This window comes from Guyanagaster necrorhizus (genome assembly GCF_019112545.1).
Source record: "Guyanagaster necrorhizus MCA 3950 unplaced genomic scaffold BT62scaffold_45, whole genome shotgun sequence".
Taxonomy (NCBI): Eukaryota; Fungi; Basidiomycota; class Agaricomycetes; order Agaricales; family Physalacriaceae; genus Guyanagaster; species Guyanagaster necrorhizus.
The window spans coordinates 46,480-73,141 of record NW_025064924.1 but is presented as its reverse complement, the minus strand read 5'-3'; the positions used below and the strand labels follow the sequence as shown (position 1 = coordinate 73,141).

The following is a 26,662-nucleotide window of genomic DNA, read 5'->3' as shown; positions in this document are numbered from 1 at the left end:
ATCTGCTTCTGGAAGGCCCAGACATTGCATTGCATTTCATAGGACTCTGTTTACGCTAATACTTGCTGTTAGTTGTTTCTTTCTTCTCGTTGCTTTCTTCCAATTTTTAGTAAATCTCTTTCTTGCTGTGTTCTTTTTTTTTTTTGCTTGTACCCGTCCTGGATTATACATACATATACCTCGTTGCTGGCCTTCGTTCGCTTCTGCACATAGTATTACCATCCGTTTTCACTAATAATCAAATGACTAGCCTTTATCTTTCTCTACAGTCATTTGTTTTTTCGTTTACTTTTTTTTTTACATAACTCTTATCGAGAGCAGCCGCCCTCGTTCATCTTCTTCGTTTTTTGGATGTCTTTTTCCTCTTCACTTTTTCGCAGAAGAAACGGTAGAGAACGGTCGGGGCGAAACCTTCGTGTAGCAATTATACATATCTCTTTTTTGCGTATTTTATACGATACATATCGATTTGAATGACTATTAATGTTTCTATTCATTGGCACTCCCACAGACTTGACTTGTGGCGCGGGAAGGAGATGGACATGTAATTCGGGAGGAAGCGATGTGGAAAATGCGCGGGAGAGCAGCTGAACTAGGGTCCAATAGATTTGGCAAAGAGGGGGATATTAAGGAGGAGTAATAGGAGTACGGCGGCTCCGAGAGCATTCAGAAAGTAGTCTTCAACCGAAGGCAAAACAGAGTATCCCGTTCGAATTCCTACTACTTGCAGCTGCTTATCTCCAGACACGAGGGTTTAGCGAGCTAGATAACACATATCTCTACATGAGGATATCGCCTGTAGTACATGTACATGTAAGAAGATTGAAAATTTCCGTCAACGGGATTAATGAAATGGACCCTATACGGTGTATAAGAGGCCCCGGACGTGGATGTCAAGTCCTGGAATTCGAACGCCACAGTCGTGTTAAGTCAGGATACATGTGTCGAAGGGTCATTAATGTGGCAGGAAGAGGCAAGTAGATGTTACCAAGTTCAAACGGAGCGCTCATTATTGGCTGGTGGTGACGTCAGAAAGGGTAGCAAGCATGTACGGATCTCTCATGATGGGTTGATACAGACAGGTATGGTACAAATTCTTATATGTAGTGATGCAGATATACGGCCGCAGGTTCATCCGGAGGTAGCATGGGCACCATCGTGCGGGGCCTACAGACCGTCAGATGGGGATGCTAACGGAGAAGGAGAAGAACAACGCACGCTGGAAGACGAAATGCCAAGCACCCGCGCGATGGCGCTGAATTCAGAAGATGTCGCTTTGACTTTGCCAGTGCAGACTGCTAGGCGTCAGTGAAGGAATGGAGATACAGATATGGCTACGGACTGTCGATAACGCGCTGCTCCGAGTCACCGATCTGTGAGGCGATAGCGGCGTAGGAGATGCCTGCGTTCGAGTGGTGAGGAATGGAAGTTGACGTGAGGTAGGGGAGTACGTACCCTTCTTGTCCTTTGCAGCAGCGAGAGCGGCACACTGGGGGTTGGGAGCCATGGTCTGTACTGGTGAGAGACTGAGAGCGATGATGGGGAGGATTTAAATAGCCTAGGTCGAGTGAATCTGATGGGTGAACGTGTGATTGCTTATCGATGGCCTGGGGGGGCGTGACCGGGTAGAGAACTCGGATCTAGAACTTGCGCAAGTTACCGGGATGGTGAGTGGACAGAGACGAGTACCAGCCAGCTGGGTTGAATTTGTTGTAAGAATGGATCATGAGAATCGATACGGGCCAGCGTTGTACCGCAGTTGCATGTCTGTTAAGAGGATCATCATCCAGGCCGTGGAAGGCAGTACGATTCCGATTTGAATTTGTAGGGCGTTATCGATGGCCAATGCCAGAAGAGGTATTAGGACTATATATACTGGAGCTTAAGTTTCTGGTAGTGACCAGGTACTAGGGCAAAACGGACGACTCCCTGTAGGTAGTAGCATATACATAGTATATTTGAACGTCCTGCGATAAACCAAAGGAGTCAACGCCCTTCGCCCTTTCAAGTATTGAAATATGAGTCTCGACCGTGGGGTTGTCGTAATATGATCATCAGGAGGAAAGAGTGGGAGACACGAAGCAAAGATAGAGGTGCAAGTGTAGCGAGCAACTTTCGAAAAACGTGTTTGTGCCAAAGACATTAGAAGCAAACACAATGGTGTCTTGCAGCTAATCCGCGAGGTAGAATACGTGAGTTTCCAACGTGTCTGTGCTGTTGACGGCATTAGCAGTTGAGTGACAGAAGTTCGCAGGAAAGTTTTTGTATGATTCAGACTCCTAGTTGGGCAAGATCTCGTTCGCCAATGACAGAAAGATGCAAAGTTGTCGTACGCATCCAGTCTTCTGATGGATCACGGCTACAGCTTTAGGTGTATGTGGCGAAACACGTACTTCAAACTCAGAAATTTGTGAGATCTTAGTGTGGCGTTGGGACAGCCTAAGAACCGGCACGCTATGACCGCAAGCACATTCGGATGCTTCAAAATCGCAATAGGAATCTAACCTCCACGCAACGAAAGAGGAAGATCCCCCGCCCCTGTACACCCGTCGATTGAAGGTAATCCTCGCACCAGAGGAGAATGAGGTGATTACGCGTGCCCAGTGTAGTCCAGAACTCGGAAGTCATCACCAGCGCGCCCAGAAGAGATGAAAGATTGTGCACACGATGGAATCAATAATGATGGTATTTAGTTTAAGGTCGGTCCCAGTTCGTGGCCTGGAAACTAAAAGAAAAACAGAGAGCAGCGGAACTGTAGCCTTCTGGTACCAGGGGAAGAGATCTTGAAAGGAAGGCCGGGAGTTCTTCCGGCGAGAGCAACAGGATTGAAGACGAATGGCGCCCGTTTATATTTATCAGAGGTCTATGAACGGGGTTCTGCATTTTGGTGAGTAATTATGATGCGCCATTACTTTGCCAGAGTCCTAGCCGCCCAGTGTAAGTATAGTGGGTGTGGGAAGGAGGCATCTCGATCCATATTTAGCTGTTGAGCTTTGTTTGGCATTGCCATTATCAACGCGCCGAAAACATTAATCGCTGCTCGTCTCTCAAGCCATTATCAAGTCCTTCCACTCGTCCATATTAGAAAATGGTATGTCCGTTTTTGTCTCATGAGGCCAGACAAAGTATACCTGCATATCTGTTCAATTTTGTGGCATTTTAAAGCCCAGAAAACGATGGATGGCGCCAAACGAGTTTGGATGACGCTGATGACCTTTGATATTTCTAGCCTCCGAAGAAAGCCAAGGCACCCAAGGAAGAAACTACCGTCTCGCTGGGACCTCAGGTCGCTGAGGGCGAGCTTGTTTTCGGTGTTGCACACATCTTCGCCTCTTTTAATGATACCTTCGTCCATGTTACGGATCTGTCGGGGAAAGAAACCATTTCTCGTGTCACCGGTGCGTCTTGCAGCATTATGTTGTTGTTCCGATGATTGAAGGCGATATAGGTGGCATGAAGGTCAAGGCTGACCGTGACGAGTCTTCCCCATACGCAGCCATGTTGGCAGCCCAAGATGTTGCTGCACGATGTCGTGAGGTCGGATTCACTGCTCTTCACATCAAGCTCCGTGCGACTGGTGGAACTGGCACCAAGACTCCTGGTCCTGGTGCACAGAGCGCTCTTCGTGCCTTGGCTCGTGCCGGAATGAAGATTGGACGTATTGAGGATGTCACTCCCGTGCCCACTGACTCCACCAGGCGCAAGGTTTGTAACAATGGTTATTGCTTTTCTTCATTTGTTACTAACTAGGACTCAATTAGGGTGGTCGCCGTGGTCGTCGTCTCTGATTGCCCTCTCGCTTTCGTCGGGTACTACACCTATCAAAATGAGCTGTTATGATTGTATGTAGATGCTCAATTCATATGTCGCTGTTCGACGCGCATCAGGTTGTTTTTGACCTGCCCCGCGGTCGTCACTCCACATGTTATGATATTTATCGAAAACATGAAAAAAGGGACAATGAAACTTTGTAAATTGCAACTTCTAACCGTATCTGTGGATGTACATTTGGAAGATGGGGCTCCGAATCTAAATCTGGCCTTTTAAGTTTTTCGTTCGCCCAATATGAAATTGGTTGGCTTTGGCTGTCCTCGACTGTAATATGTATGTCAAGTATTCAGCCCTATCAGCAGCTGGGTGGTGGTGACGTATTCATATGACTGGGTCTCAGTTTACTTGAACATCGACAACCATGACTTTGAAGCTCGTGTATCGCATCCTTCGAAAATTGTCGGACTGGATAGTTGATGGATTCTACTCTGAAGTATATGTCGAAGGCGCAGAGAACGTATCCAAGGACGGACCACTCATCATGTGCGTGAACCTCCATGTATGCGCTTTTTCGCTGAGAAGCGCCTCGCAGTGCCGCGACGCATCACAACGAAATCATCGATGTTGCTGCCCTCGGTCCGTTACAAAAGCTTTCGCCTTAATGTCTTTACTGAACATGCCATTACAGCTGTAACGATACCCTACCGACGACACGTCTGTTTTTGGGCGAAATCCACGATTTTTTCCAACCCCGTCTTTGGATCTATCCTCGCCTCGTCAGGCGCGATACCAGTTACTCGGAACCCGAACCGTGACGACGGGTCCTCCAAGGCTGTGTTATTCCAGTCAACCACCGCAGCGATAGCGAAGGGTGAGGTGGTTGGTGTGTTTTCGGAAGGAGCGAGTTATACGGAACCTACGATTGTGCAGATCATGAGTGGTACAGCATGGGCAGCGGTGGAATATACGAGGTGGTGCAGAGAACACGCAAAGGATAGGCCCGACCTGGTCATTGTCCCCGTCGGGCTGGTGTACACGGAGAAGGCGACATTCAAAAGTAGGGTGAGTCGCGAAATGCTTTCTGTTGACTGGTCACTCATTTCGAATCTTAGATGCGAGTTCAGTGCGTTACTTTCCCGAAGTTTGACGCGTATACTGATACGCGATACACAGTTATGGCTCTCCCATCTCTATGGCAGATTACTCTCACGAACTGTTCGATATACCGCCTGGTGCGGACCCTAAGGACGTCGGCTATGCAGTCGTACACAAGATATCCAGTCGAATAGAGAAAGAGCTTTTTGATATAACTATTAATGCTAGTGATTGGTGAGAATTTCGATTCATTCTACCACTCGCGCCCTCATGAGGAATGCTAGGGAGACATTGTTCGCAGCGCAGACGGCTCGTGCGATTCTTTGGGGAGACGATGAAAATGTCGATCTAAAGAATTGGACAGTAGTTTCACAGATGTAAGCCGTCCTATGTCTGAGCGAGGATCTCGCCTGAGCATTATACAGGCTCGTAGACTTTCTGTCTTGTCATCCTACCGCAGAACCACCCCCAGAACCCATACGACTTGCCAAGGTCTCTCTCGTCCAGTATTTCTCACTCTTGCATTACACTGGTCTCACCCATGCTACCCTCGAAAATGTCATTTCTTCTACCTCGTATATACCGTCGCTTCTCCCATCTCTGAAAACTGTACTCCTCTTTCCGATAGCAATACCAGCCATACTACTTCATGTCCCAGCATGCATTATGGCCGAGCTTTCCCTCAAACTGTTCGCCAATGTAGATGAATGTGAAGGGTTCGCCCAGTATCGTTCCGTAGGCGGTGGTATTGGTGTGGGTATTGGTGTCACTGCGGTGTATCGATGGGCGAGTCACTTTCTGAGGGATAGAGATTTTGGGGTGCCTGCTTTTGAATGGACGAAGCACGTTGTCACGCGTAGAGCAAAGGTCGGGAAAGTTCTATCTTTCCTTGCGTTTAGTTGGGTGATGATTAAGTGGTATGGGCTATTTTCCGGAGGTAATGTTCATCTCTATGTCATTGACAACGTCATCTCAAGCTTGCGTTTTCTTTGTAGGTGTCCATCGAAGGTACGATATCTCTTTTTTTTATACGTATATTGTTATTAACTTGAAGCCAGAGTAAAGACCCTCCTGGCGACGGTGCGGGTTGTCCTAGGCATTCTTCTCCCTCCCTTCTCGTCTCTGAAGACCGATATGTACAAGAAGCTCCCACCGCCTCCGCCATCCAATGCATTCATCCGCAAGAGGAAAGATGCGGGTGGCATATCTGCTCAGTTTTGGGACAAAAAGGAGAAAGAGGCTGATCAAAGTCAACTTCCTCCCGTTGCTCCCAGGAAGTTGATCAGAATATTGTTGGAGCAGAGGAAGGAGACGATGGGACAATTAAGGAGGGCATTCACCGAGTCGGAAAGTATTGCGGGCTATGGTGAAAAGGTTGCCCGACTAAGAGAGATGGGCGCAAAGATTAATTAAGCAGTTCGGTTCGTCCCTCTCCAGTATAATGTTGAACCAAACCGAAGCTTGATTACGAGCTGATGTGAGCTGCCTTTGAAGGTGCCTAAAGCAGTTTGTTGCGCGGGGACCGTGGATGTGTGACTGACAAACAATGGCGAGGTAAATTGCGATCAGGGCTTCCTTGGTCAGAGGGTTCCAGGGTGGGAAATTTGATTCTCGGACGGCACTAGCCTTAGGTTTGCTAGCATGTTGCTATCAAGCTGGATGTGGGCGTGACTCCGCGCCGGAGGATGGTGTATTGACAGAGGATCCGTGTCTCTCGGAGCAGATTTCTGATATCTAGTGTATGTGCGTTTCCTGCTTTTAATGACGGAAACCCTATCACTTCGTATAGGCTAACTATTCTTGTCACCGAGCTATGGCGATTGAATGATGGTTTTCCTGGTCACTAATCGGTGTGCCTGTACAAGCGACGGAATTGTACGGGTGCTCTATCCGACTGCTCGTCATCGGCTTCAGATTGCTTCATCAGGTAAATACACGAGATCAGATTCATGAAATCCCTCAAAATCACTGGCATTGATATCATCACACAGATAGGTATAGAAACGCTTGATATACTTCTCATGAAGCGAGGAATCTAATGGCGAAACGTAATCCGAATTTTGGTGGTGTCAATCCCAAGTAATGAACGACATTGCTTCTGATAACGGCTCTGCTTTCAGCATCTTTGAAATTGACAATGGGTGCGAAACTTACTGGAGAACCTTACAATAATTACTTGCATCCTGATATATCCCGCAGAATCTTTATTTACCGAAATCGAATGGTCAGCATTAGGATGGTCAAGGAAGCAAGAACCTAATTACAGAAGGGAGAGGGTAATGTCGCCGTTGACCTTGGCTTGGATGGCGATTTCCACCTCCAGATTGAGGTCCAAACGGAGTTTCAGAGCTTCCTTGGGTGCGATGGCGCCTTTGTTGGAGCGTCCGATGAGTTGCCCACCAGCGACGGAGGAGGTTTCGGCGGAGGCGAATCTGGTAGCGGTTTCTGGGGCAGACATGTTGCTGCTGAAACTGAAGATAGGTGGATCCTCTTATATGAGACTCGACGTCCCTACTGGGGTATGTTCAACGTCATTTTTGGTGCGTGATGCTACCCATAACGTGGATGTCTCGTTGTCGCGACTTCTATGAGACAAAAGCTCGTGCAGTGAAAGAAGGCGCTAAGCACGTAACGATTTCTACGCTGGCGCTATTTCGTAACCCAGTGCGAAGACTGTCGTATGGTGTCTGTCGGCTGGAAATGATATGAGGCGTGGCGTGCAATTTGATGAAGTACTTCACATCCTCTCAGCGCCTTACATTGCTTGTGTAGATCTTGTAGGTCCACTGGACACGATTCAACTATTGCATTTTGCAACCCACTACATGGTCGCTGAGAAACACTCGCATTTCCGCATTACAGTTAAATCATTGATGAGCGCCAGACTTTACGGCATCTGTCGGTGAGGCTTTGATTCTAGAGGCGGCACATCTGAACATCCAACCCCAGATTCAAGACCCAGGGGAATGCGAGATACGAGATTAACGGTCTCGTAAGTGGCCAGCCTTGCCTTCGAAGCTCACCTTGGAAACTCACACTTCCTAAGGGAAGACTTGTCTGTCCGAATGTCGTTAACGCCGCCACGTCCTCTTCGAATCGTTCGTCGGTCCCAGAATTGTGAACGCCGTACGAAATCCATGTACGCAACTACTCTGAAATGGAGAGATGAAGCTCTCGGATACTGTCTCCAGTGAGTGCAGACGTAGACTGTGAGTCTCCATTATTCGAAGGAGTTTTCTGAGTACAAGGTACGCGTTCTTAGGTACTGGGTAGTGCGTGTCTTGACGAAAGATGAACTTTCTTCAAAAAAATTTCGAAACGTGAACCCCAAAGTAGCCCTTCTTTTTCTTTAAGAGTGTTTGAACTTAGGCCTGCAAACATAGCCACGAGTAGCAAGTGATGGCCAGATTGCTTGTGGATGTGTTTGAACGAGAACATTCTCAATCTGGAGCAGCTGGTTCGGGCACTGCGGCGTCGCAACATCCAAGGCGGTTCAAGTTAAGACATGAGATGAGGCTTGCAATACACAACTTAGATTCGGGTGAATAAGTACCACGTAGTATCAACTTCTCAGAAGTTGGTATACTCAAAGTTGTAGTTATTGGCCACGGTAAATGCCAGATGTCGATTAGCATGATCGAACAAATGTGCCGCGGGTGCGGGTGCTCCCTGCACTCGCACGTATGCACAATACCTTCGTTCCAAAAATGACGCCCTTCGCCTCATTGTCCCGGGAGGGTATGACGAGAGTGAAGAACGATGGACTGGGTACGGCGATCGTCTGTGGCTGTGGAGGGCAGTCGGCGAAAGCCTCGGCAACGTTATTTAACCCAGTGTGGCGACTCGAGTTCGAGCTTGAGATGGTCTGTGTGGTTACGGTGGTGCGGAACAACGTCGATTCTCCAATTCAATATCCTACGGGCCGCCGAGCTCACCCTATCGCATATAGTCCCACCTCTTTTATACTCGTATCTGGTGCCCGAGTGCCAGAATGGCAATGATAATCAAGCTTCACTTTTCCGGAATCCAAAAGCCACCGATCCAGTATTGACAAAAAATTCATAACAACTTTGTAATACTGATCCGAATCACACTACAAGCATCATGATACCAACTCTCTCTTTGTATGATAGAGAAGTGTTTACTTCTATGCGTCGAAAGGGGGGTTCGATCCCGTGTACCGCCTGTAAGGAGGGCTTGCATGTACCAGAACTAGCTTTTGGTTTCCCAAAAATACCCTGTTGGATACGGAACGCCTATGGTCCACTGCCGACTTGTCACCCTCAAGTCAATATTGTTGAGTACTATACTGAATATCACTCAAGCCCTCAATAAAAGTCTTCACTTGGCCAGCGTTGAATGCTTCGCTTTGACTTGGCCTCATTTTACACACTGTGTGACAGTATTGTTGTTTACATTCAGTGATAAACCGATCTTAGGGACTCTTGAACGACAGTCAAGTATGAGACTGCACTGTGCACTGCGTGCAGTACGACTCCATATTCCTTGCGCATAGATGACTATACGTACGCTCAGGTTTCAGTGTATGTATATGAATCCCAAAAGCCCTAATATTCCGTATGTACTAGGAAATGTAAATGCTCATCGACGTAGGATGGAACTAAGGTACAAGAGATGTATTTGCTCTAACACCATAACAGATCTCAGCATTATTAAACACAAACCGACCCGGAGCAGCGAATCTTACCTCAACCCAATGACCAGGTTCCAACATCATCACGAAGATGTGAGCATATTTACTCACTGACGAGAGGTAAGTCAACCTGTATTTATCCAAAAAGGCGGGGTAGCGCTTACTCACAGAAGGGAGAGAGTGATGTCGCCGTTGACCTTGGCTTGGATGGCAATCTCCACCTCGAGGTTGAGGTCCAAACGGAGCTTCAGAGCTTCCTTGGGTGCGACGGCGCCCTTGTTGGAGCGTCCGACGAGTTGTCCACCAACGACGGAGGAGGTTTCAGCAGAGGAGAATTTGGTAGCGGTTTCTGGGGCAGACATGTTGATGCTGTGGATGCTGGTTCAAATGCTGGGTCTTTTATATGATTCGAGAGAGCGTACGGCCAACCTTATCCACGTTCTCCGTTCGCCGGATGTATGCGCGTAACAATTGTATAGAATCCTCTGTCGGTCTCGAAGGCGAAGAAGCTTTCTGCACGCCCTACTTATTTCATAATAAACATGTAGGATCTAGCCTGGTCTGCATGAACGACTTCAACAATTTTATGTCCTTCTTGATAGTATGGGAGGAGGTGTGGTGCGCTAACGCGTCCGGCGACTGTATGCTTTGGGTTTCCGGCATGCCATGACAGTAGGTGCTTGTGGGTCCCACCTTCCGGACCGACATTTTCCACCGTGGGACAACAGTCATCGAAATTTCTACCACCACTCTCATTTGCAGCCGTTTCCTCTCTCTCCATCAGTGGCTGAGACGTGCTACCTCGATTGCTCACGCTGTCAATGAGCGCCACTGACCCATCCTTCTTGAATTCAGCAACCACCTTGACTACCAGTAAAAATTTTAGGAAGATGTCAAACCTGAGCCCTGGAGTCTGGAAACGGTAGCACTTCTTGCAGGATCTGAAGATTATAACGTTACGACTTGTCGAAAATCGTTAGTGTCTGGACTCTAGGGACGGCTTCGCCTCGAGCATGAGGCTTGTCCACCATTTTATTCAACTCCGCCATTGCCACGATGTTGAACAAGGACCAAGTACGATATTCTTTCGTGATGACCGAGAGGCTGATGGACTGCAATGGTGAAATCTGGTACGTCGGCTTTCTTTCTTCTCGTGATACGTCATTCACAACTATCGTAGACTGCAATGCCTCCTGCTTTTACTTCGCAACCAACTCGGACCTCGGACTCGGAGGGCATGCAACGGTCCCCGCGCAACGTTATCCAAGTTCACGCCAACTGCCAGTGACTATTGATGGGGCACACATCCATGTCATATCGCTGACACTTGCCGCTCACCGTGCTGAGCAGCTGGTCTCTTGATCTCTGCCACCCTCTCGACCGTAAAATGTCTTTATAGATTTAAAAAGTTACTACCTATCAATTCTTGAATTGTCAAAACGCTGGATGCTTGGCCCAGGAGAGGTAATATGCTCTGCCACTCTGATGTATACCTTCGCTTCTTTGTGGGGGCGACGTATGGACCGACTCCTGAAGGCCTGAAGGATTAGCAGGAACCTCCATTCATGTCTACAATTCTCCGCGGTTGGGGTCATATCCATTTGAGGCAGTTCGGGGGAGGGGCGGTTGCACGAAAGTGGTGCATTGCTACGTTCACTCGTCTCACTCAGCAAAGTAATAATCCATTGGCTCATTCAAGAGTTACCAGCTGAAAAACCTCTTCAAACATCTGCCGCCTGTTCAAATCGACACAAGTTCTTTTCGGTGGCACTCATTCCTAATGGCATTATATAACCTTGGCCCTTCTTGCACTGTCTTTTGTCTTTTCATTGTCCATATTTTCTTTGGCTTGATATCATTATGCAGATGGTTGATTGTACCACGAATCCAGTAATGCAAACGATAACTTGTCTTGTCGCAAGTCAATTAATTATATTCATCAAAAGTGCCACTAATCAGTTCTAACAATGAAAGTGTAGAATGGTCCGCAAAGTCGCTAAATCCTTTTAATAAGCTCTGAGTATATATAAATTAGATAGAAACGTAATATTCATAACTTTCTCCTCTCTCTTGCGCTGATCACTCATTTTTTTTTCTTTCCAGCCTCCCTCCTTTTGTGACCTACCATGGCCGGGCAGACTCGAGCCTGCATTAAACGTCTGCCCAATGAGACGTTGAATTCCAGGCGCCGCTCAACGCGACTTCTTCCGCACGTCCCTTTCAAATTTTATGAGACGCCCACGCGCAAACAAAAGTCAAAAAAGCGGAAGGCCAAAAAGCTTTTCAAGTCTATCCGGGTGGAGGAGGTTGAAAATGACGATGACTATTCTCCGGACGCGCCTTCCTCCACAATGAACATATTCTCTGCCGGTGTGCCTTCGGCTACGTCTCCAGGACCTGTACCGGCCGGCGAGCGAGCAACCATCCCTACGGGCATGCTCAAGAATGTCACCATTCGAAAGAACATCCATCCCGGCGCGCCCACAACGGCCACCCACTCTGATGATTCGTTTACCCGAGTCCTCCAGAACAACTTAGCAGCGGCCAAGGCGATGGAACAGGAGGCCGAATTATTTGAGGAGGCCCACCGGGGTCTGGATCCGTTCAACCGACGTCTGAGCAGGAACAGGATGGCCCAGAAAACCGACAAGGGGAAGATGAAGAACTCGCGCATTTCGATGGAGCCCAAGACGCAGAAGTACCGTAAGCGTGTCAGGGCGCGCAGCCAGTCGGTGATAGCGATGCAGTTGGGTATGGGCCTTCACTTGCCGCGTACGCCCGTCGGTAGTCGCCAGAACACGCCGACCCCATCGGATATATCGACGAGGGAGAATACGCCCGTACCCGGTCCGTCAATGCATCCTGGGGCACTAGATTTGCCGCTCGTTCCTACGCGCCAAAACACGCCCCAAGTCGAGGCTGGCCCGTCAGTGTTTCCCGGGTCGTTGAATAGGAACTTGAACCAGATCGAGGAGGAATCGATGGATATGGATATCGAGTTTGACCCATCCAAGTAACTCTGCGGGCGGGATGTGATAATTTGTGGCATGGGACAATTTTTAGTATGGTCCTATGTAGGCAGGTCCTGCTCTTCGTGGACGTCGCCTTTCCTTTCCATATTATTTCTTTTATTACTCTCATTTGCTAAGCATTTATGTATCGCAAAGTTCGCATCTTTGTATCGCTATATAGATTCCCAATCTTATGATACTATCAGTCGAAGTGTCTGTAATCGTTGTTGGACGCTCCGCTGTCCTCTCGGGTTAGCAGATTATTTTTCTTGACAGTGGTTGCCTGTCAAGATGGGAACTAGGAATAGCGCCAAACCTTGATTGATCGTTAGCGCACAAAAGAACTACCAAGTTGAAGGTGTAGGCTTATCGAAATATCCATCTGGAGCTACGACTAGAGGCTTGTGCAACCCCCTTCTTTCAGTCCCTTGCGAAATAAATCCGCGTTCGAAGGAAATGTCCTTCTTGCTGTCGCTTCTTCATTCGGTTTGGTTGACATTGAGTAGATGTAAGGGAAAAACCTAACGTCTTCACTCTTAGAACTACTATTGATTTCAAGCCGCTCGAATAGCCTCTTCCATTCCAAGGATAACGCGATATTGAAGCGCATCCAATAGCTTCTGAGAATATTCTTACAGTTCTGATAGACGTTCTCATTCAATGCAGCCTAAGTTGATACTGTAACCCTCAAAGTAGATGTCTAACTTTCTGGGGTACCTTCAGCATAGAATGTATGGATGGTCGCCGCCATATATTGATCGAGTCTGCAATTGAGTACTAAATGCGCCGTGAAAATGGTAGTCAGACAAAGGAGAGAGTCCTGGAATGGAGCTCGGCTCGTATCTATGGTCCCATAATTCGCTCGACCTCTAACAACACTCTCGCCCTCGCTGCAGAGCCTTCCGGAGTACTACCCCCAATCTTCTTGCCATCGCCCATCCCCGTAATAGTGCCCTCACGGATAAGCGCCAACACTTTCACAAACTGTTGGCCCCACATATCCTTCGCATTGGACCCGAGAACAGACAGGCCGGCTACAGTACACCAACATGGTTAGTCACTAATCAAAGTGGAAGCACCAAGATACATACTAGCCAAAAGCTCTGCTCCAATTGCCCGTTCTAGCATGGCCCATCCTCCTCCATCCGAGCCAAGCAGCCTAGCAATCCACACCCAAAACATTGGCGTCCGCCACATCGACCCATTCAACGGGCCCTTTTGTGGTTGAATCGCCAGTATACCAAGGTATACTCTCATAACCCCGGTTAACCGCAAGATATACATCTCCTCAGTCTCCCACACCAGATCGCCGTCGTTAGCTGTCAACTGCCGATATCCCATCGCTTTCTTCTTCTCGACCGCGTCACTCCACGGTTTCTCATCCCAATCTTTGTCGCCGATGAGAGTAGGCACAGCCCAGCCCCCAGTTCGAGCCACAATCCGCGCCCAGAAGACCTGGCCGAAGCCGTCCAGGGTCTCAAGGAGGTTGAATGCGACTTTGGATAGTGGATAAGCGGATTTCTTCTCTGCCGTGACTTCGGTTTCGGCCTGAAGAATGATGGCCTTGGCAAGTGTGGATAAAAGTGCAGCATAAATGGCTGGATGATGTCCTTGTGGAGGTAACAAAATTTGGACGAGCTGTGTTGACTATGACATCTCCTTAGCAAATTTAGGGCACGGGAACATATGCTGAAACCTACAATGCGGCTAATAGTAGCTTCATCATGCGTTAATTGTCCCATCTTGGGGGTAATTTGACGACGAAAGGTACCCCAACTCAATTTCATCTCCGCTGAGTTCCCGTGCTTGTTCTTAACAATAGAAAGAACCTCAGTCTTGAGCGCCTAACAAGAAATCAGTCAGCTGGAAAGCGAACATCAGATGAGTTCTCACCTGTAGAGTCTTCCTAGCCTCACGCCAATCGTGGTCTGCAGTACTCATGCCCAATTGTTCTCTCGTTCCTTTCTCAGCCTCGAGTTTCTCTTGTCTAACCTTCTTCTCAGCCTCTACTCTTTCCATTTCCTCCCTCTCTCTTCGCTCCTCCTCCTCCTTTTTCCTCTTCTCCTCCTCCTCCTCTTGCTTCTTCTTCTCCTCTTCCGCACGTTTCTTCTCCTCCTCCAGCCGCCGTTTCAGTTCGGCTTCTTTGATCTTTCTCTGTTCCTCATCACGAATACGCTGCTCCTCCTCCATCTTCTTTTTGAATTTGTCAACATCTAGCGCAATTGCTGCATCTATTCGTTTCCATAATATATCCTGTCGTTCTTTCCACTGTTGACGCATTGCAGCTTCGTCTTGTTGATGTCTGGACCTCCATTCGGACAGTTCCGCGTCAACGGCACGCTGCTCCTCCGCGCGTTTCTCTTGAAGCAGGCCCAATTCTCGTCGTCTGATATTGTCCTGAGCATCATGAAGAAGTGACTGGGAGGTGGCGTGATTCTTCCGGGCTGTTCGCTATCATAGGTTCAGCCAAGTCTTTTAATAGCAGTGCTCAATACACACGAAAGATTCCCCCCGAATATTTCTTTCCCAGTCTTCATAAGGGTCATTATATCTAGCTCGTAATCGTATAGATGCCAGGGCTTCCTCCATATGTCGCTGTTCTGATTCCGACAAGGTCTTGGATGGTGACTTCGGACTGACATGAGTGGATATTGAAGATGATCTATACCAACTCCTTCAAAGAAGTCATCGCAAAGGACAAGACAACAAAACTCACTTAAGGGGGCGGGCACGAGGTTGGCATTTCTTCTTACTCTTGCGGCGCCATTGGGGAGATTGATCATTGTCAGATGAGGAGGAAGGGTCAGAATCTTCTTCAGAACTTGATATCGATGATGATCCATCACTGTCGTCGTCCTCGTAGACGTCGTCCACAACATGATGCAGTCCAAAGGTAGAAGACGTCCTTGTCCTGTGTCTGAGCAATGATGCGGCACATACAAGATTAACAATGACACACCTTTCCCTCATCGGGGAGGGCGAAAGGGAGCGAGGGACCCCAAATCTCATGACGCGCTTCGAAGTGCCTCAATATTTCGCTAATGAGCCTCTCTAGCCACTTTCTAGGTGAAAGGCGATACCAAAGAAATGGAGAAAGTATATCGTAGGTCGAGGAGGTATAGTGGCCAGGCAATTCTCTGCCAATTCAAACTCCGCCCTGATCCTTGAGGCCAAAATCATGAGGGACCGTCGTGACAGAGATAAACTGCCAAACGGGCCACATTCATGCTTAACTTCAGCTGAGACTAGGCCATTAAAATGTATTTTATTTGTAGTTAACAAAGAATCTTTCAATTTTCTGGCTGTTTCCTATGAGATTCCCTTGGTATCTCGAACTGGCACACGCTAAATCTCACTTTCTCCGTTAACTACAAATAAAATATCTCAAAAGGGCGATCCTGCTTAAATAAGTCGCCACTCGGAGATTGGCATTTCTGCAAGGTATACATAACATTGAATGTGCCCAGGTATGTGCTAGAAATCAATAGTATTAGAGACAGCAATATGATTCCTGTGCTGGATGAAGACCACCAGTACAATGATAGATATGGAGGGAATCGTCCCATGATTGGCAAAGAATGGTCTGTAGCTGACATTAACGGGCGACCTCCAGCTGAATGGCCAGTAATTGAATGGTAGGTAGTTGGAGTGGCCAGGCGATATTGGACAAGGGCTGAATACTCGTGTGAAAGGCCTCGGTCACGTTTCTGTCACACAGTGACCCAGAAATACGTTCCGGTTCTGCCGGGACCAATTTGGAATGCGTGTGTCACGTCACACCTCTGACGCGTACCCCCCCCAATTTACAGAACTTCCAACTTACCACCAACTGCTCTTGCCATGGAGAACTTATTCGCTATCACTGGGAAAGGATATGTTATCGTTGCCGCAGACACGACATCTGCACGCTCCATCGTCAAAATGAAGGTTGACGAAGACAAAATCAAAGTCCTCAGTCCTCATTTACTCATGGCGTATTCTGGTGAACCAGGTCTGTACTCATTCATTTACTGGTGGACGTCTTCTTATCTTTATACTGTATAGGTGACACCATTCAATTCTCTGAATATGTCGAGCGCAACATTCGTCTTTTCCAAATACGCAATACGTACCCTCTAGGCCCCTCAGCGGCCGCGTCATGGATCCGGAGATCTCTAGCAGAGTCTCTACGCTCGCGAAAACCTTATGCCGTCAACCTGCTACTTGGAGGTTATGATACAAACAAGCATGAACCTCATCTGTTTTGGGTGGATTATCTTGGAACAATGACGGAGGTGCCGTTTGCCGCGCATGGCTACGGAAGCTATTTTGTTTTGAGTTTACTGGATCGGTGGGGTCGTCGTCGTTGTGTTCCGAACCATTCCACTCATTTGGATTCTACTTGTAGGTACCATAATCCTGAAGCGTCGCTGGAAGAAGGTCTCGCAACCCTCAAACGATGCATCGCCGAAGTGACGAAACGTGTAGTTGTCAGTCCTGGGCAATACAAAGTCAAAGTCGTAGACAAGGACGGCGCGAGAGAGATAGAAATTTGAATAAGAGACCGTTGCTGTTACGGGGCGGACAGGCTGTTACTGCTGTAAGAGTGTATTAATCACGCAATGGGACTGCATCCTTCTTACTGAATGCTCACATGGCCTCATTTTCCGCCAGAACATGTTGTTAGTGACAAGCGCCGATTTTCGTACATACTTAAATGTTCCACAGGTACGGCGATGGAAAACATGTTTCTGTTCGCATGTTTTCCTCTTAGCGGCGCTCTCACACCAATGCTACGGTTAACTCTTGACAACATGTTTCTCACCTTGTGACTAATATTGCACAGGGTCTGCTTGATATTTATCGCCTGAAATGCGGGGCAAACCTGGCGAATATCAACTGCCGCTGGGTTTGAACATGACGTGACATTCAACATCGAATGCTGAAATCATGGATATCAATAATCATTCAAGTTGAAACCCGAAAATCCCTCGAGACTTCCTGATGCCACGCGCTCTTCCTAAATTTCAACTCCGAACCGTAAGCCTAACTGATTGCAAGACCATCTCTCCTTACCCGCCAAGGACGCACTGTACAGTATACCCGTCCTCATTTTTAACTATTTGTAAAGTGATCGTTGGTTTGGCGGCAAGAAATCTGTTGCCCTCTATGGTTAATATCCGCCTGATGAGTCCACTCCTTTTATCTTTCCATCCCAATTTCCGACCGCCCAGCATAACCATCACTGCAGATGAGTAAAGTACCTCACTGGTGTGTATCTCTGTGAAGCCACAGAATGGTCTTGGCTCGGCTTTGTCGGAGCCATGGCATTAGTGCCGCAACCGCCATCAAGACAATGGCCGACATGCGATTGTTGAACGTTCAACGATCACCAAGGCTTTGTTGTTTTGTCCATGGACGATGGGGCGCTTGAATGCGATGCTCTATGCCTATAAAAGATGGCATTTGGTTTTGACAATGATAGCACCTTTGTTCTTTCCTTGAAGACTCCCACCCACAGAGCCTAGTGTCCTCTTCCCAATTCTGCCCTCGATCTTTTACTCTTCTGGTGCAATCCTACCAATGGTCAACTACACTATCCTTGCTGGAGGGTTCTCCTCCATGATTGCCACATACTTCTTTGACGCAGGCGCCAAGTCTCTTACCCTGACGCGGCAGAATCCATCAGGAGAAAACCCATCGTGGATTGCTCAGCATCCTAATAACAGCCTCATCATATAGTACCGTCGCGTCTATTGCTCAACTGACCTTATCTTGATCATCTTTCATTTAATGCGGTCAATGAAATACAGCCCGTTGGGAACCTCCAGTCTTTTTCGGTCGGTGACGCAGGGATTCTATCCCTGGTGGATACTGTGTCTACAGGCGGCAATGGTCCGACTTTTACCAATCCGCTTTCAACGGGGGAAGTGACGGGCATAAATGTAAGTCACCGGTGCGCTATCTAATAAGCTCACATCTTAAAGCTGTAATATCTTAAGTTTGGATCTCCTAACTGCTCTTTTGTTGCCACCGTTCCCGATGATCCCCTTCACTTTGAAACAGATTCCCCGATAATCGCCTTCCCGTTGGCCCCAATGCACCGTCTAACCCGCACATGTTCCTCGAACACAATGGAGAGGTTTTTGTTCCCGACTTGGGTGCAGACAAAATCTGGCGAATCGTAAATGACGGTGCACCCGGCAAGTTCAGAGTCCAGGGCCAAATAGATGTCGATGCAGGTGCTGGACCACGGCACATTGTTATTCATGGTACGTCTTGCTCCACCCGTTCCCTCCGTAACCGGAACTCCAATCTGATGATAAGGCTGTGCCTTCTAGATGGCATTCTTTTTACAGTGCATGAAAAGACTTCCACATTGACTGCTCAACGTATACCCGAGGCGCCTAACGGTACCACCCTGCCTCTTCTTGCTAATGTTTCTGTTGTGCCGGCCAATCCCCTTGAAGGGACTTCCTTCGCGGCGGCTGAAATCCTCATTCCCACTCCGACAGAACGTTTTCCATCACCGCTAATATACGTGAGTAACCGAAATATCGGGACGACCATCGATCCTGCAGGTGACACAATCGCCATCTTCCAGTTCAATAACGGGACGAGCGCTGATCCAACGTATACGGCGAGTACCAAGCAGCGGATGAAGCGCATTAACGGGATCATTAAGCGAGACACAGAACCTCTAGAGCTGTTGGCCCAGGTACCTACCGGACTACAACAGATCCGGAGTATGAGTCTCGGCAAAGTCGAAGATGGCGGGGATGAAATTATCATCGCGGGCGCTAATACTGTTGGTGGTGTCGTTATATTGCAACGAGTAGAAGAAGGCCGTAATTTGGTAGAGGTCGCCCGGAATGAAGATATCGCAAACAGGACGAGTTTCATTTTCCTTTAATTTCGTTTCTGGGGACACTCTCAAGCTGGACACTCATTTGTAGACTTTCCATTCATTAATGTGTATAGATAAATGAGCTTCGAAACGTTGAAGCTTCAAAACTTCATGAATAAGGGACTTCGAATTCGAGGCTTCACACTGTTTCATAGAAGAAGTCTGGTCCTAGGCCGCAGGACGCACCACGAGGCTTGAACCTGACTCTGACCGCGAAGCTTTCTCTGTGACAGTAGCTGGGTTTCGAGTAACGACAGATGTACATGTTGTTGTCAGATATGCGTTACCCAGGTAGTAAACTCCGTTGCTAAGAATAGAGGATTCAGATTGACACTTACTGAGATGGATAGTAGAGAGTAGTAAACTGATACTCAAAGACAGAAAAGTAACAGCATTTTGATCGGAAAGTTGCTAAGTACAAGCTGTAAAGGAGGAGGAAGATATGAGGCACGGCTCAGCTAAATTCCCGACGAGCCGATTTTGTTCCGATATCTCTTCTCCCGCCCCTCAACCCTCAAACGTTAACCCTGACTCAAGCTGCTTTTCGCTCTACGTTTTCTTTCTTCCGCCTCATCATGAATCTTTGTTGAGTATGGAATCACTTCTCGAGTGGATTCTGACTCTATCGATACTCGGCATATTGTCGGATTCTGTATCTAATCAATCAACAAATAAATCCTTGGGCGCTAAGATTTTAGGACGCAGATTGATGGAGTCAGGGTGACTGTGCTGAGCGTCTTGTCACTCATGTTAAGTAGCGTTAAGCGCCAGATCTTTCGCGCCATGCGGTGCTTACTTCACACACAGCTGCCTCGAGCCCCTTGTATGGACATTTCGCTTATGGTTTTGTTATTCTCATTAATAAAATGTATTTGCACTGTCAGCCTCCATCCCTCATTGATTCCGTGCTTAATGGGATTCTGATCCCAGATTACTCCTTCTCACGCAGGAGCCTTAAAAACGCACGTTACCCCTTTCTTCTTCCCTACCTCTTGGTCTCATTAACTTGTTCAACTTTTCAACTCTCAGCTCTTGAATTATATGACACTTACAGAAGTCCCTTCAGATCCAGCAGACAACCCAAGTGCATCTGTTGACTCTGGGGCTTATTCGTCTTTTGATACCTTGGTCGTTTCTCGGGTATCCGATGATCTCATTGACGCCCACAAAGGCTCCGAGTCCTTGCCCGATGGTGGTTATGGCTGGATCTGCGTCTTTTGTTCTTTTATTGTTCACTTTTTTGCCCTGGGGTACGTTTCACAAACATTCATGGACCGACGCAAACTTACTGTCTGTTAAGGATCGAGTCTTCTTGGGGAGTGTATCAAAGCCATTATTTTACATCACACGATTTAGGTCCTGTTTCCAACTCAGATCTAGCCTGGGTCGGATCTATCCAGGCAACTGGGCAACCACTCGTTGGGATGTCAGTATCTAGTAGCGGTTCCCATGTCTACGTATTTCTTATGCTACAACGAACAGTTTGGCCGGGATCCTGGCTCAGCGTATCGGCTACAGGCTAACGGGATTTATCGGAACATGCATAATGGGCATCGGTTTGATCTCTGCGTCGTTTTCGTGAGTTGTAGTATCTACATCGACGGTCATATCCGAAGCTAAGCATCGATACAGAACTCACGTATGGCATTTATACCTCACTCAAGGTCGGTCACACATATTTCAGGGCGTGAAGCCATTTAATGTGCATTTGTAAGGTGTGTTATTCGGAGTTGGGAGTGGTTTCGCATTCATTCCCGCCGTCTGCATTCCTTCGCAATGGGTGAGAGTTCTATATATCGGTGCCTGGGACTTTCTTGACTAGTGTTTACCATGGGTGTAGTTTACTAAACACAGAGGTGATCTACTATGCCAAGTTTTATTACAGCAAACATTAAGCCTTGTTATCTAGGACTTGCCACTGGAATAGCGGCTAGCGGCTACGGTCGGTCCGGCCCTTCATTTATCATTCTTCCACTAACATATTGGAATTTTCAGGTGTCGGAGGTTTATTGCTCAGCCCTTTAACGCAAAGACTCCTCGATCTCATGGGGTTTCGCTGGGCTCTCCGAATTACTGGACTGATGACATTTGTTGGTAAGTTACTAAATGCTATGCTTCAAAGGCAATGCAACTTCCTTTTTGTTCATCATCACCGGATTATATGAGATGCCGTCGTCATTCCGTGTGCTATGAGTCGTTCCTTTTGCTTGCATCGCACTAATGAACCGCCTCTCCTCAGCCCTCGGGGTTGCTGATATCTTCCTTCGGCCCCGTGCATCGGCCAAACTGGCCACAAAGGTGGACAAAACACTGATGATGGACAAAGTCTTCTTGTTTCTGTGTTCTATCGGACTTCTTAGTGGTCCTGGTTTCTATGTTCCCATTTTCTACGTTCCGGGTACGTTTTGCAGTATCACAATAACAGGCTCAACAGTTTTGACCCTTCCTTCTGTGCATTTTATCATTCGGGGTTTCTTCTTTCGATTCATTCATCTCAGACTATGCCATCAATAAGCTGGAGCGCAGCGCTCAGGATGGTGCGAATGCCGCAGCTCTCATATCGGCCTTTTCCGCCGCAGGTCGTGTGGTAAGTGATTGTTTTGGGCCTGGAGAATACCTGCTTCGATTTCCATGCCAAAGATCTCCGGGTGCTTATTATCATACAGCTTGTAGGTATAGTAGGCGATCAACTGGGACATTTACCTGTCCTTATCTTGTGTCAATGCATGGGCGGCATTGCGCAAATGGCGATATGGCCTTTCGCTCACAGCCTTTCGGGCTTGATGGCCTTCTCGTCTATCTATGGATTTTTCACAGGCGGTTATGTTAGTTTGTATCCCGTTGGTATGTTTTTCTCTCCAAGCATATCAATTTGATGCGCTGATCAACGACGATCCAGTTGCTGCTGATCTGTACGGTGTTGAAGGCCTGGCAAGCATAACTGGAGTCATGTTTTCCAGTTTTGTGGTGTGTACATATTGCTATGTCAAAGAACTTGATATTCTGATGGTCCTCCTCGTTAGCCAGGAACACTTCTCGGTCCCCCCATTTCAGGAGCTATTCTTGATTCTCACACGAGTCCCCTTACTGGCAAGATCAATTTCCTTCCCGTACAGCTCTTCGGCGGTAGTTGGCTACTGGGGTCGGCTGCTATGGGTGCTATGGTCCTGTTTTTCCGTGTCAAGGAAGGCTCGATTGCTCTGGCGTGATGTCATGACGTTGGGGAGCGGGGTGGGTGCATTTGGCAGTTTCCAATAGATATATTGGGAGTCAAACCTAACTCCCGCCGTTCTTCATAAATTTGACATATGTATCGGGTCTGCGATTGAAAGCATGAAACTACTGTGCCATACCGGGTAGGTCGGAAGACAATCATACAACGATCGACATGCTTTCATTCACCTCCTCAAGATCTCGATCTCAGAAGCCGATCGAGTGTAAACGATCGTCACCGATCTGCCTGACGCGAAATTTACTACGTTTGGATGATTTAGTCAATCATCAAGAACCGCAGACGATTTGATTAAAAATACAATAGGCGCTGTATATAATACTGCACATAATCGAAGTCATTCACACAGCAGTGTTTCATTCGCGCGCTGTTTGTTATAAGTTTGGAGCATTTTGGAGATCAGACCTTCTCGGACACGCCCAAGTGATCGTGAATATCCGCTTCAAGTTCTACGTTTCCAGTTAGAAAACTCTGGGAGGTATGTATGAGAGAGGACGACTACCGTGTTCTTGCTTGATGATATTCTTGTTCCGCTCTTCCTTGGTAATAGCACCGAATATAACATCCATATCTTCAAGACTACGGCCCTTCGTCTCCGGGATTAGACTTTTCGAATACAGTCAGCACTGAGGTTGATGAACATGTAGGAATGATACATACATAGCAAATAGGCCCATTGCACCAACGTTTACGGTGGCAAACATTATGAAAAGTTTCCAACCCAGATTGGTGACCATATCTGGAGTGAACTTGGATACGACGAAATCTGTTGCCTGATTAGCAATCGTAAACAGATACATGATGAGGAAGACCCACTCCACAGCCACTGAGAAGCAGTTGCCAATGCTAACCCATAATGCCTTGTCCTGGTCGGGAAGATATCTGATACGTAAACCCACGGTAGTGGTCCCCATCCCATTGAGTAGAAGCAAACATATATATACAACATGCCCGCCATGGCTTGGCTGGCCGGCTGGGGGGATACCACTGAGGTATCGGTGGAACTAGTCGCAGGTGGTGGGTGTGTTTTTAGGAGTGCCCCAACGATATAGAACAAGACACCCATTCCAAAGGCAGATATCGTCAAGGATAGTTTCCGTCCAAGCCATTCAACCCCAAAGAAGATGAACAAGGACGTGGATACTACTTTGATAACACCGTAGATTCCAGATGCTAGAAGGGAGTTCTTGTTATCAGTATAACCGATGGATGCGAAAATCTGGGGAGCGTAGTAGTTTACAGCTGCAATCGTAATAATAAGAATCAGTTGGAGAAAGCGAAGAGAAATGGGGCCCGCACAATTTTGACCCGACCATTGCTGTAAGAGGAAAATGACGAACGCGATCACGAATCGAATGAAGTTGCCTTTTCCGAAAAAGGCTTCCTTCCAATGCAGACCTTCGCGAGCTAGGCGCTCTTCCTCAACAACGGCTTCGATTTCGGCCATCTCATGCAGGACTTGCTCAGAGGTGGGTGGAAGTTTTCGTAGATAGGCAAGGTTCTTGAGGGCATCATCTTTTCGGTCAACTGACGCGAGCCAACGAGGCGATTCCTGGGATTGGCTCTTTGTTAAGCTCCGCATCTAGTATAAATGTGGGAATGGACATACCTTAATGGTCAACAATCCAAAGCCCATGATACCAGCAGGCACGAGCTGGAATCCGAATGGGATCCTCCATATATTCGTGCCACTGGCAATGTGAATGCCAAGGCCATCTTCGGCGTATCGTTATTAGTAAGGTGAGTGGTGACAACTTGAATACACGTACAATTTATGAAGTAAGACAGCATGACTCCAGTGGCCACCATGATCTGGAACATCCCAGTGATCCGTCCTCGGACCTCTTTGGGCGAACACTCGGAGACATAAGCTGGAGCTACAGCCGAGATCCCACCTATTCCAATACCAGAGATGACTCGCCCTGTGTATATGAGGGCAAGACCGTTTGATGGGGAGGCGGCTACAGTTGTCAGAATCTATGCGCAATGTTGAAAGATGCGACAAAGATGGAACAAGAAACAGACATACTGCGCCGATACAGAAGATAAGAGAATACATGAGCAGAGTGTATCTTCTCCCAAATTTGGCTGATACAAAAATGAACTTTGCGGATAGAAGTAGCGTCAGAAAAGAACTCACGCGATATCACAACGCTACCCAAGGAGCCAAAAAAAGCTCCAGCCTGAAGAACGGACACAACATTGGATGAGATGTTGTTTACTTTACTGGTATTCTTCGTCCCATCGGCATTGTACATTCCAAAATGCTTCTGGAAGTACGTATTATTGACAACGCCACCGCCAACACCGCTGATAGTCAAACACCGCGTAAACACTATGGCTCGGAAGGGAATGGTTGAGAATATCCACGCACGTATCATAACCGAATAGCACGATTCCCCAATATACGATGAATGCAAGCCCTACCCATACGATGAGGAATGAAACAGAAATGATAGAATGAAAACTGACAATAGACCCGGATATTCTGGAATCTACTTCCTCCCTCCATGGTGCGCTGCGTATGTAATGGGAAGAGAGCACGAACGCATGTGTACGGCACCTATGACTTTTATACCTTCCCCACCTGACCATTCGCCTCAATTTGTGCGGGGAACGGATGTGGGGAATAGACGGCCCGAACGGTCCGAACGGTCGCGCGACTATCGTCGGCCTCCATTAGTAGCTTGTCGTTTTGGCTTCAATCATTGGCAATTGCAGATGAGTAAATCTGAGCTTTTCTTGAATGGCAGGAGATTGGAACGCTGAATTTCGCATGGTTAAAACGAAAGGAGTGGGTCCCCAGTCCAGCGAGTATTTGCCGGTAGAGGGGAATTGTGCCTTACCGAACGGCGTCCACGCGGGTCATTCTTGGCTTCGGCTAACGTGCGCGGGGAAACTTTGAATCCTAAAGCCACGCTGGGTCCTGCAAGTTCTAGTGAGCGAATCATCGTCTCCTTTGCGGCCAAATATATACTTTGTTGCCAGTATAAATCTCCTCGGCGACGAGTTACGAGATTTCTCGGGGCCCGCGTATATTGCGTATATTAGAAGTCAGCGTCTAGTCTCATCCAAGTTTATCATGAAACGTCGAAATTTCACTTTTGGAGATCTAGAGCTCAGCTGACCAGGTCCATAAGTTCGCGTGTGCCTTTCCTAAGACGTATTGTGATACGTTCCTGTGGTGGACAGCATCAAAAGACACGAAGCCACGATAATTGAAAGAATCTGGATGAAGGAGCCTGAGTACCAAAAAGGTCTTGAGAAGCGGCGATAATTAATTTGCTGCGCTAGTCAGATTTGGCACACGCAGTTGACTGGGGTAATTCGACATCAGATGTCACCTCGCTGACCTTTCGCCACAACATGAGTCTTCGAACAATTAGAAGATTCGAGCTCACCGAGTTCATCCGTGCAGATGGATGTTCTTTGTTGGACGCCAACTCGTGAGAATACATAGAAGCTATCCAATATTTTTGACGTTGATAGCTAGCACGTTTTGAGACTGGCTCAAGTTAGCAACGAGAGAAAATACTAGAGTTCGTTAAAGGTTCCAGAGCCTTGGATGCGCAACATAAAAAGTAGCCGCTTTACTCCCCCATTTTTGGGCAGTATCGTCATGAGCTGCTTGAAGGTATTTAGGACTTGGGCTTCAGCTTGTAATGACTCCAATGCGCAGCCCGAGCTTTGGCCTAGAAAGTCGATTACTTGTCAAATTTTTCCGAGGGCCTGAGAGACTAAATATCAGCTTTCCAGCTGAGGCGATAGTTTACAGTTCGGGTTGTCACCGTAGACATGCAAGAGAATCCAAAGTCTTCGTAAATTATGACGCTGATTGAACAAGGGACAGAGTCAAGCGGCCTGAACCAGATATCGATACCTTGGTCTATCAGAGGTACTTAGCATAGACCCTTGGCATTTCCGAAACGTTCAGGTTACAATGCTCAGCGGAGAAGAGTGGTCGATATCTGTTATCACCTGATGCTGATGATCGTTCAAGGTAGGAGACTAGC

At 47.6% G+C, this 26,662-nt stretch overlaps 11 protein-coding genes across 11 annotated transcripts; 6 read left to right on the top strand and 5 right to left on the bottom strand.

The window, feature by feature from the left end:
- Positions 1-1,103: 1,103 nt before the first annotated feature.
- Positions 1,104-1,751, bottom strand: BT62DRAFT_937722 (uncharacterized protein). Its single transcript, XM_043187387.1, has 3 exons — positions 1,456-1,751; positions 1,343-1,402; positions 1,104-1,295 (listed from the first exon to the last, which is right to left on the bottom strand). The coding sequence occupies exons 1-3, from the start codon at positions 1,505-1,507 to the stop codon at positions 1,168-1,170; spliced, it is 240 nt and encodes a 79-aa protein (XP_043034247.1). The 5' UTR covers positions 1,508-1,751; the 3' UTR covers positions 1,104-1,167.
- A 1,303-nt stretch (positions 1,752-3,054) lies between these two features.
- On the top strand, positions 3,055-3,845 carry BT62DRAFT_937719 (uncharacterized protein). The gene is made up of 4 exons (XM_043187386.1): positions 3,055-3,091; positions 3,230-3,398; positions 3,449-3,705; positions 3,762-3,845. Exons 1-4 carry the CDS (start codon positions 3,089-3,091, stop codon positions 3,786-3,788), a joined length of 456 nt encoding a protein of 151 aa, XP_043034246.1. The 5' UTR covers positions 3,055-3,088; the 3' UTR covers positions 3,789-3,845.
- Positions 3,846-4,192: 347 nt separating this feature from the next.
- Positions 4,193-6,279, top strand: BT62DRAFT_1012338 (uncharacterized protein; the record flags this gene model as incomplete). The annotated part of the gene is made up of 9 exons (XM_043177915.1): positions 4,193-4,314; positions 4,364-4,407; positions 4,460-4,833; positions 4,884-4,894; positions 4,945-5,100; positions 5,151-5,243; positions 5,292-5,803; positions 5,862-5,874; positions 5,925-6,279. The coding sequence occupies 9 exons, from the start codon at positions 4,193-4,195 to the stop codon at positions 6,277-6,279; spliced, it is 1,680 nt and encodes a 559-aa protein (XP_043034245.1).
- Positions 6,280-6,824: 545 nt separating this feature from the next.
- On the bottom strand, positions 6,825-7,324 carry BT62DRAFT_1080604 (uncharacterized protein; the record flags this gene model as incomplete). Its single annotated transcript, XM_043179592.1, has 3 exons — positions 6,825-6,964; positions 7,021-7,068; positions 7,131-7,324. 3 exons carry the CDS (start codon positions 7,322-7,324, stop codon positions 6,886-6,888), a joined length of 321 nt encoding a protein of 106 aa, XP_043034244.1. The 3' UTR covers positions 6,825-6,885.
- Positions 7,325-9,398: 2,074 nt separating this feature from the next.
- On the bottom strand, positions 9,399-9,954 carry BT62DRAFT_937714 (uncharacterized protein). The gene is made up of 3 exons (XM_043187385.1): positions 9,689-9,954; positions 9,575-9,630; positions 9,399-9,512 (listed from the first exon to the last, which is right to left on the bottom strand). Exons 1-2 carry the CDS (start codon positions 9,880-9,882, stop codon positions 9,624-9,626), a joined length of 201 nt encoding a protein of 66 aa, XP_043034243.1. The 5' UTR covers positions 9,883-9,954; the 3' UTR covers positions 9,399-9,512; positions 9,575-9,623.
- Positions 9,955-11,589: 1,635 nt separating this feature from the next.
- Positions 11,590-12,769, top strand: BT62DRAFT_937712 (uncharacterized protein). Its single transcript, XM_043187384.1, has one exon. It carries the CDS (start codon positions 11,647-11,649, stop codon positions 12,535-12,537), a length of 891 nt encoding a protein of 296 aa, XP_043034242.1. The 5' UTR covers positions 11,590-11,646; the 3' UTR covers positions 12,538-12,769.
- A 475-nt stretch (positions 12,770-13,244) lies between these two features.
- On the bottom strand, positions 13,245-15,387 carry BT62DRAFT_937711 (uncharacterized protein). Its single transcript, XM_043187383.1, has 5 exons — positions 15,031-15,387; positions 14,425-14,982; positions 14,232-14,375; positions 13,623-14,178; positions 13,245-13,565 (listed from the first exon to the last, which is right to left on the bottom strand). The coding sequence occupies exons 1-5, from the start codon at positions 15,118-15,120 to the stop codon at positions 13,375-13,377; spliced, it is 1,539 nt and encodes a 512-aa protein (XP_043034241.1). The 5' UTR covers positions 15,121-15,387; the 3' UTR covers positions 13,245-13,374.
- Positions 15,388-16,342: 955 nt separating this feature from the next.
- On the top strand, positions 16,343-17,284 carry BT62DRAFT_937710 (20S proteasome subunit). Its single transcript, XM_043187382.1, has 3 exons — positions 16,343-16,522; positions 16,576-16,861; positions 16,919-17,284. The coding sequence occupies exons 1-3, from the start codon at positions 16,372-16,374 to the stop codon at positions 17,064-17,066; spliced, it is 585 nt and encodes a 194-aa protein (XP_043034240.1). The 5' UTR covers positions 16,343-16,371; the 3' UTR covers positions 17,067-17,284.
- A 1,051-nt stretch (positions 17,285-18,335) lies between these two features.
- On the top strand, positions 18,336-19,659 carry BT62DRAFT_989164 (uncharacterized protein). The gene is made up of 2 exons (XM_043190143.1): positions 18,336-18,782; positions 18,852-19,659. Exons 1-2 carry the CDS (start codon positions 18,629-18,631, stop codon positions 19,421-19,423), a joined length of 726 nt encoding a protein of 241 aa, XP_043034239.1. The 5' UTR covers positions 18,336-18,628; the 3' UTR covers positions 19,424-19,659.
- A 799-nt stretch (positions 19,660-20,458) lies between these two features.
- On the top strand, positions 20,459-22,626 carry BT62DRAFT_1012330 (MFS general substrate transporter; the record flags this gene model as incomplete). Its single annotated transcript, XM_043177914.1, has 14 exons — positions 20,459-20,667; positions 20,718-20,843; positions 20,900-20,995; positions 21,050-21,081; positions 21,133-21,197; positions 21,258-21,273; positions 21,327-21,359; positions 21,413-21,511; positions 21,540-21,599; positions 21,657-21,815; positions 21,916-22,004; positions 22,084-22,261; positions 22,317-22,384; positions 22,441-22,626. The coding sequence occupies 14 exons, from the start codon at positions 20,459-20,461 to the stop codon at positions 22,624-22,626; spliced, it is 1,416 nt and encodes a 471-aa protein (XP_043034238.1).
- Positions 22,627-22,861: 235 nt separating this feature from the next.
- Positions 22,862-25,295, bottom strand: BT62DRAFT_569997 (general substrate transporter). The gene is made up of 11 exons (XM_043181428.1): positions 25,122-25,295; positions 25,024-25,072; positions 24,790-24,959; positions 24,679-24,737; positions 24,419-24,626; positions 24,259-24,365; positions 23,949-24,201; positions 23,466-23,891; positions 23,310-23,415; positions 23,152-23,255; positions 22,862-23,098 (listed from the first exon to the last, which is right to left on the bottom strand). Exons 1-11 carry the CDS (start codon positions 25,159-25,161, stop codon positions 23,049-23,051), a joined length of 1,572 nt encoding a protein of 523 aa, XP_043034237.1. The 5' UTR covers positions 25,162-25,295; the 3' UTR covers positions 22,862-23,048.
- Between the last annotated feature and the right edge of the window lie 1,367 nt (positions 25,296-26,662).

Excerpts from the sequence above, each read along its gene's own strand:
- BT62DRAFT_937722 (XM_043187387.1), bottom strand. The coding sequence starts at position 1,507 with ATGGCTCCCAACCCCCAGTGTGCCGCTCTCGCTGCTGCAAAGGACAAG. Across the intron at positions 1,403-1,455 it reads TGCTGCAAAGGACAAGAAGG|GCATCTCCTACGCCGCTATC; the intron begins GTACGTACTCCC and ends ACTCGAACGCAG. Across the intron at positions 1,296-1,342 it reads GGAGCAGCGCGTTATCGACA|TCTGCACTGGCAAAGTCAAA; the intron begins GTCCGTAGCCAT and ends GACGCCTAGCAG.
- BT62DRAFT_937719 (XM_043187386.1), top strand. Across the intron at positions 3,399-3,448 it reads AACCATTTCTCGTGTCACCG|GTGGCATGAAGGTCAAGGCT; the intron begins GTGCGTCTTGCA and ends AAGGCGATATAG. Across the intron at positions 3,706-3,761 it reads CTGACTCCACCAGGCGCAAG|GGTGGTCGCCGTGGTCGTCG; the intron begins GTTTGTAACAAT and ends GGACTCAATTAG.
- BT62DRAFT_937714 (XM_043187385.1), bottom strand. The coding sequence starts at position 9,882 with ATGTCTGCCCCAGAAACCGCTACCAAATTCTCCTCTGCTGAAACCTCC.
- BT62DRAFT_937712 (XM_043187384.1), top strand. The coding sequence starts at position 11,647 with ATGGCCGGGCAGACTCGAGCCTGCATTAAACGTCTGCCCAATGAGACG.
- BT62DRAFT_937711 (XM_043187383.1), bottom strand. The coding sequence starts at position 15,120 with ATGGAGGAAGCCCTGGCATCTATACGATTACGAGCTAGATATAATGAC. Across the intron at positions 14,983-15,030 it reads ATATTCGGGGGGAATCTTTC|CGAACAGCCCGGAAGAATCA; the intron begins GTGTGTATTGAG and ends AACCTATGATAG. Across the intron at positions 14,376-14,424 it reads AGGCTAGGAAGACTCTACAG|GCGCTCAAGACTGAGGTTCT; the intron begins GTGAGAACTCAT and ends ATTTCTTGTTAG.
- BT62DRAFT_937710 (XM_043187382.1), top strand. The coding sequence starts at position 16,372 with ATGGAGAACTTATTCGCTATCACTGGGAAAGGATATGTTATCGTTGCC. Across the intron at positions 16,523-16,575 it reads GGCGTATTCTGGTGAACCAG|GTGACACCATTCAATTCTCT; the intron begins GTCTGTACTCAT and ends TATACTGTATAG. Across the intron at positions 16,862-16,918 it reads GTTTTGAGTTTACTGGATCG|GTACCATAATCCTGAAGCGT; the intron begins GTGGGGTCGTCG and ends TTCTACTTGTAG.
- BT62DRAFT_989164 (XM_043190143.1), top strand. The coding sequence starts at position 18,629 with ATGTTCCTCGAACACAATGGAGAGGTTTTTGTTCCCGACTTGGGTGCA. Across the intron at positions 18,783-18,851 it reads ACGGCACATTGTTATTCATG|ATGGCATTCTTTTTACAGTG; the intron begins GTACGTCTTGCT and ends TGTGCCTTCTAG.
- BT62DRAFT_569997 (XM_043181428.1), bottom strand. The coding sequence starts at position 25,161 with ATGGAGGGAGGAAGTAGATTCCAGAATATCCGGGTCTATT. Across the intron at positions 25,073-25,121 it reads CCAGAATATCCGGGTCTATT|GGCTTGCATTCATCGTATAT; the intron begins GTCAGTTTTCAT and ends TCGTATGGGTAG. Across the intron at positions 23,892-23,948 it reads GCAATGGTCGGGTCAAAATT|CTGTAAACTACTACGCTCCC; the intron begins GTGCGGGCCCCA and ends TTACGATTGCAG.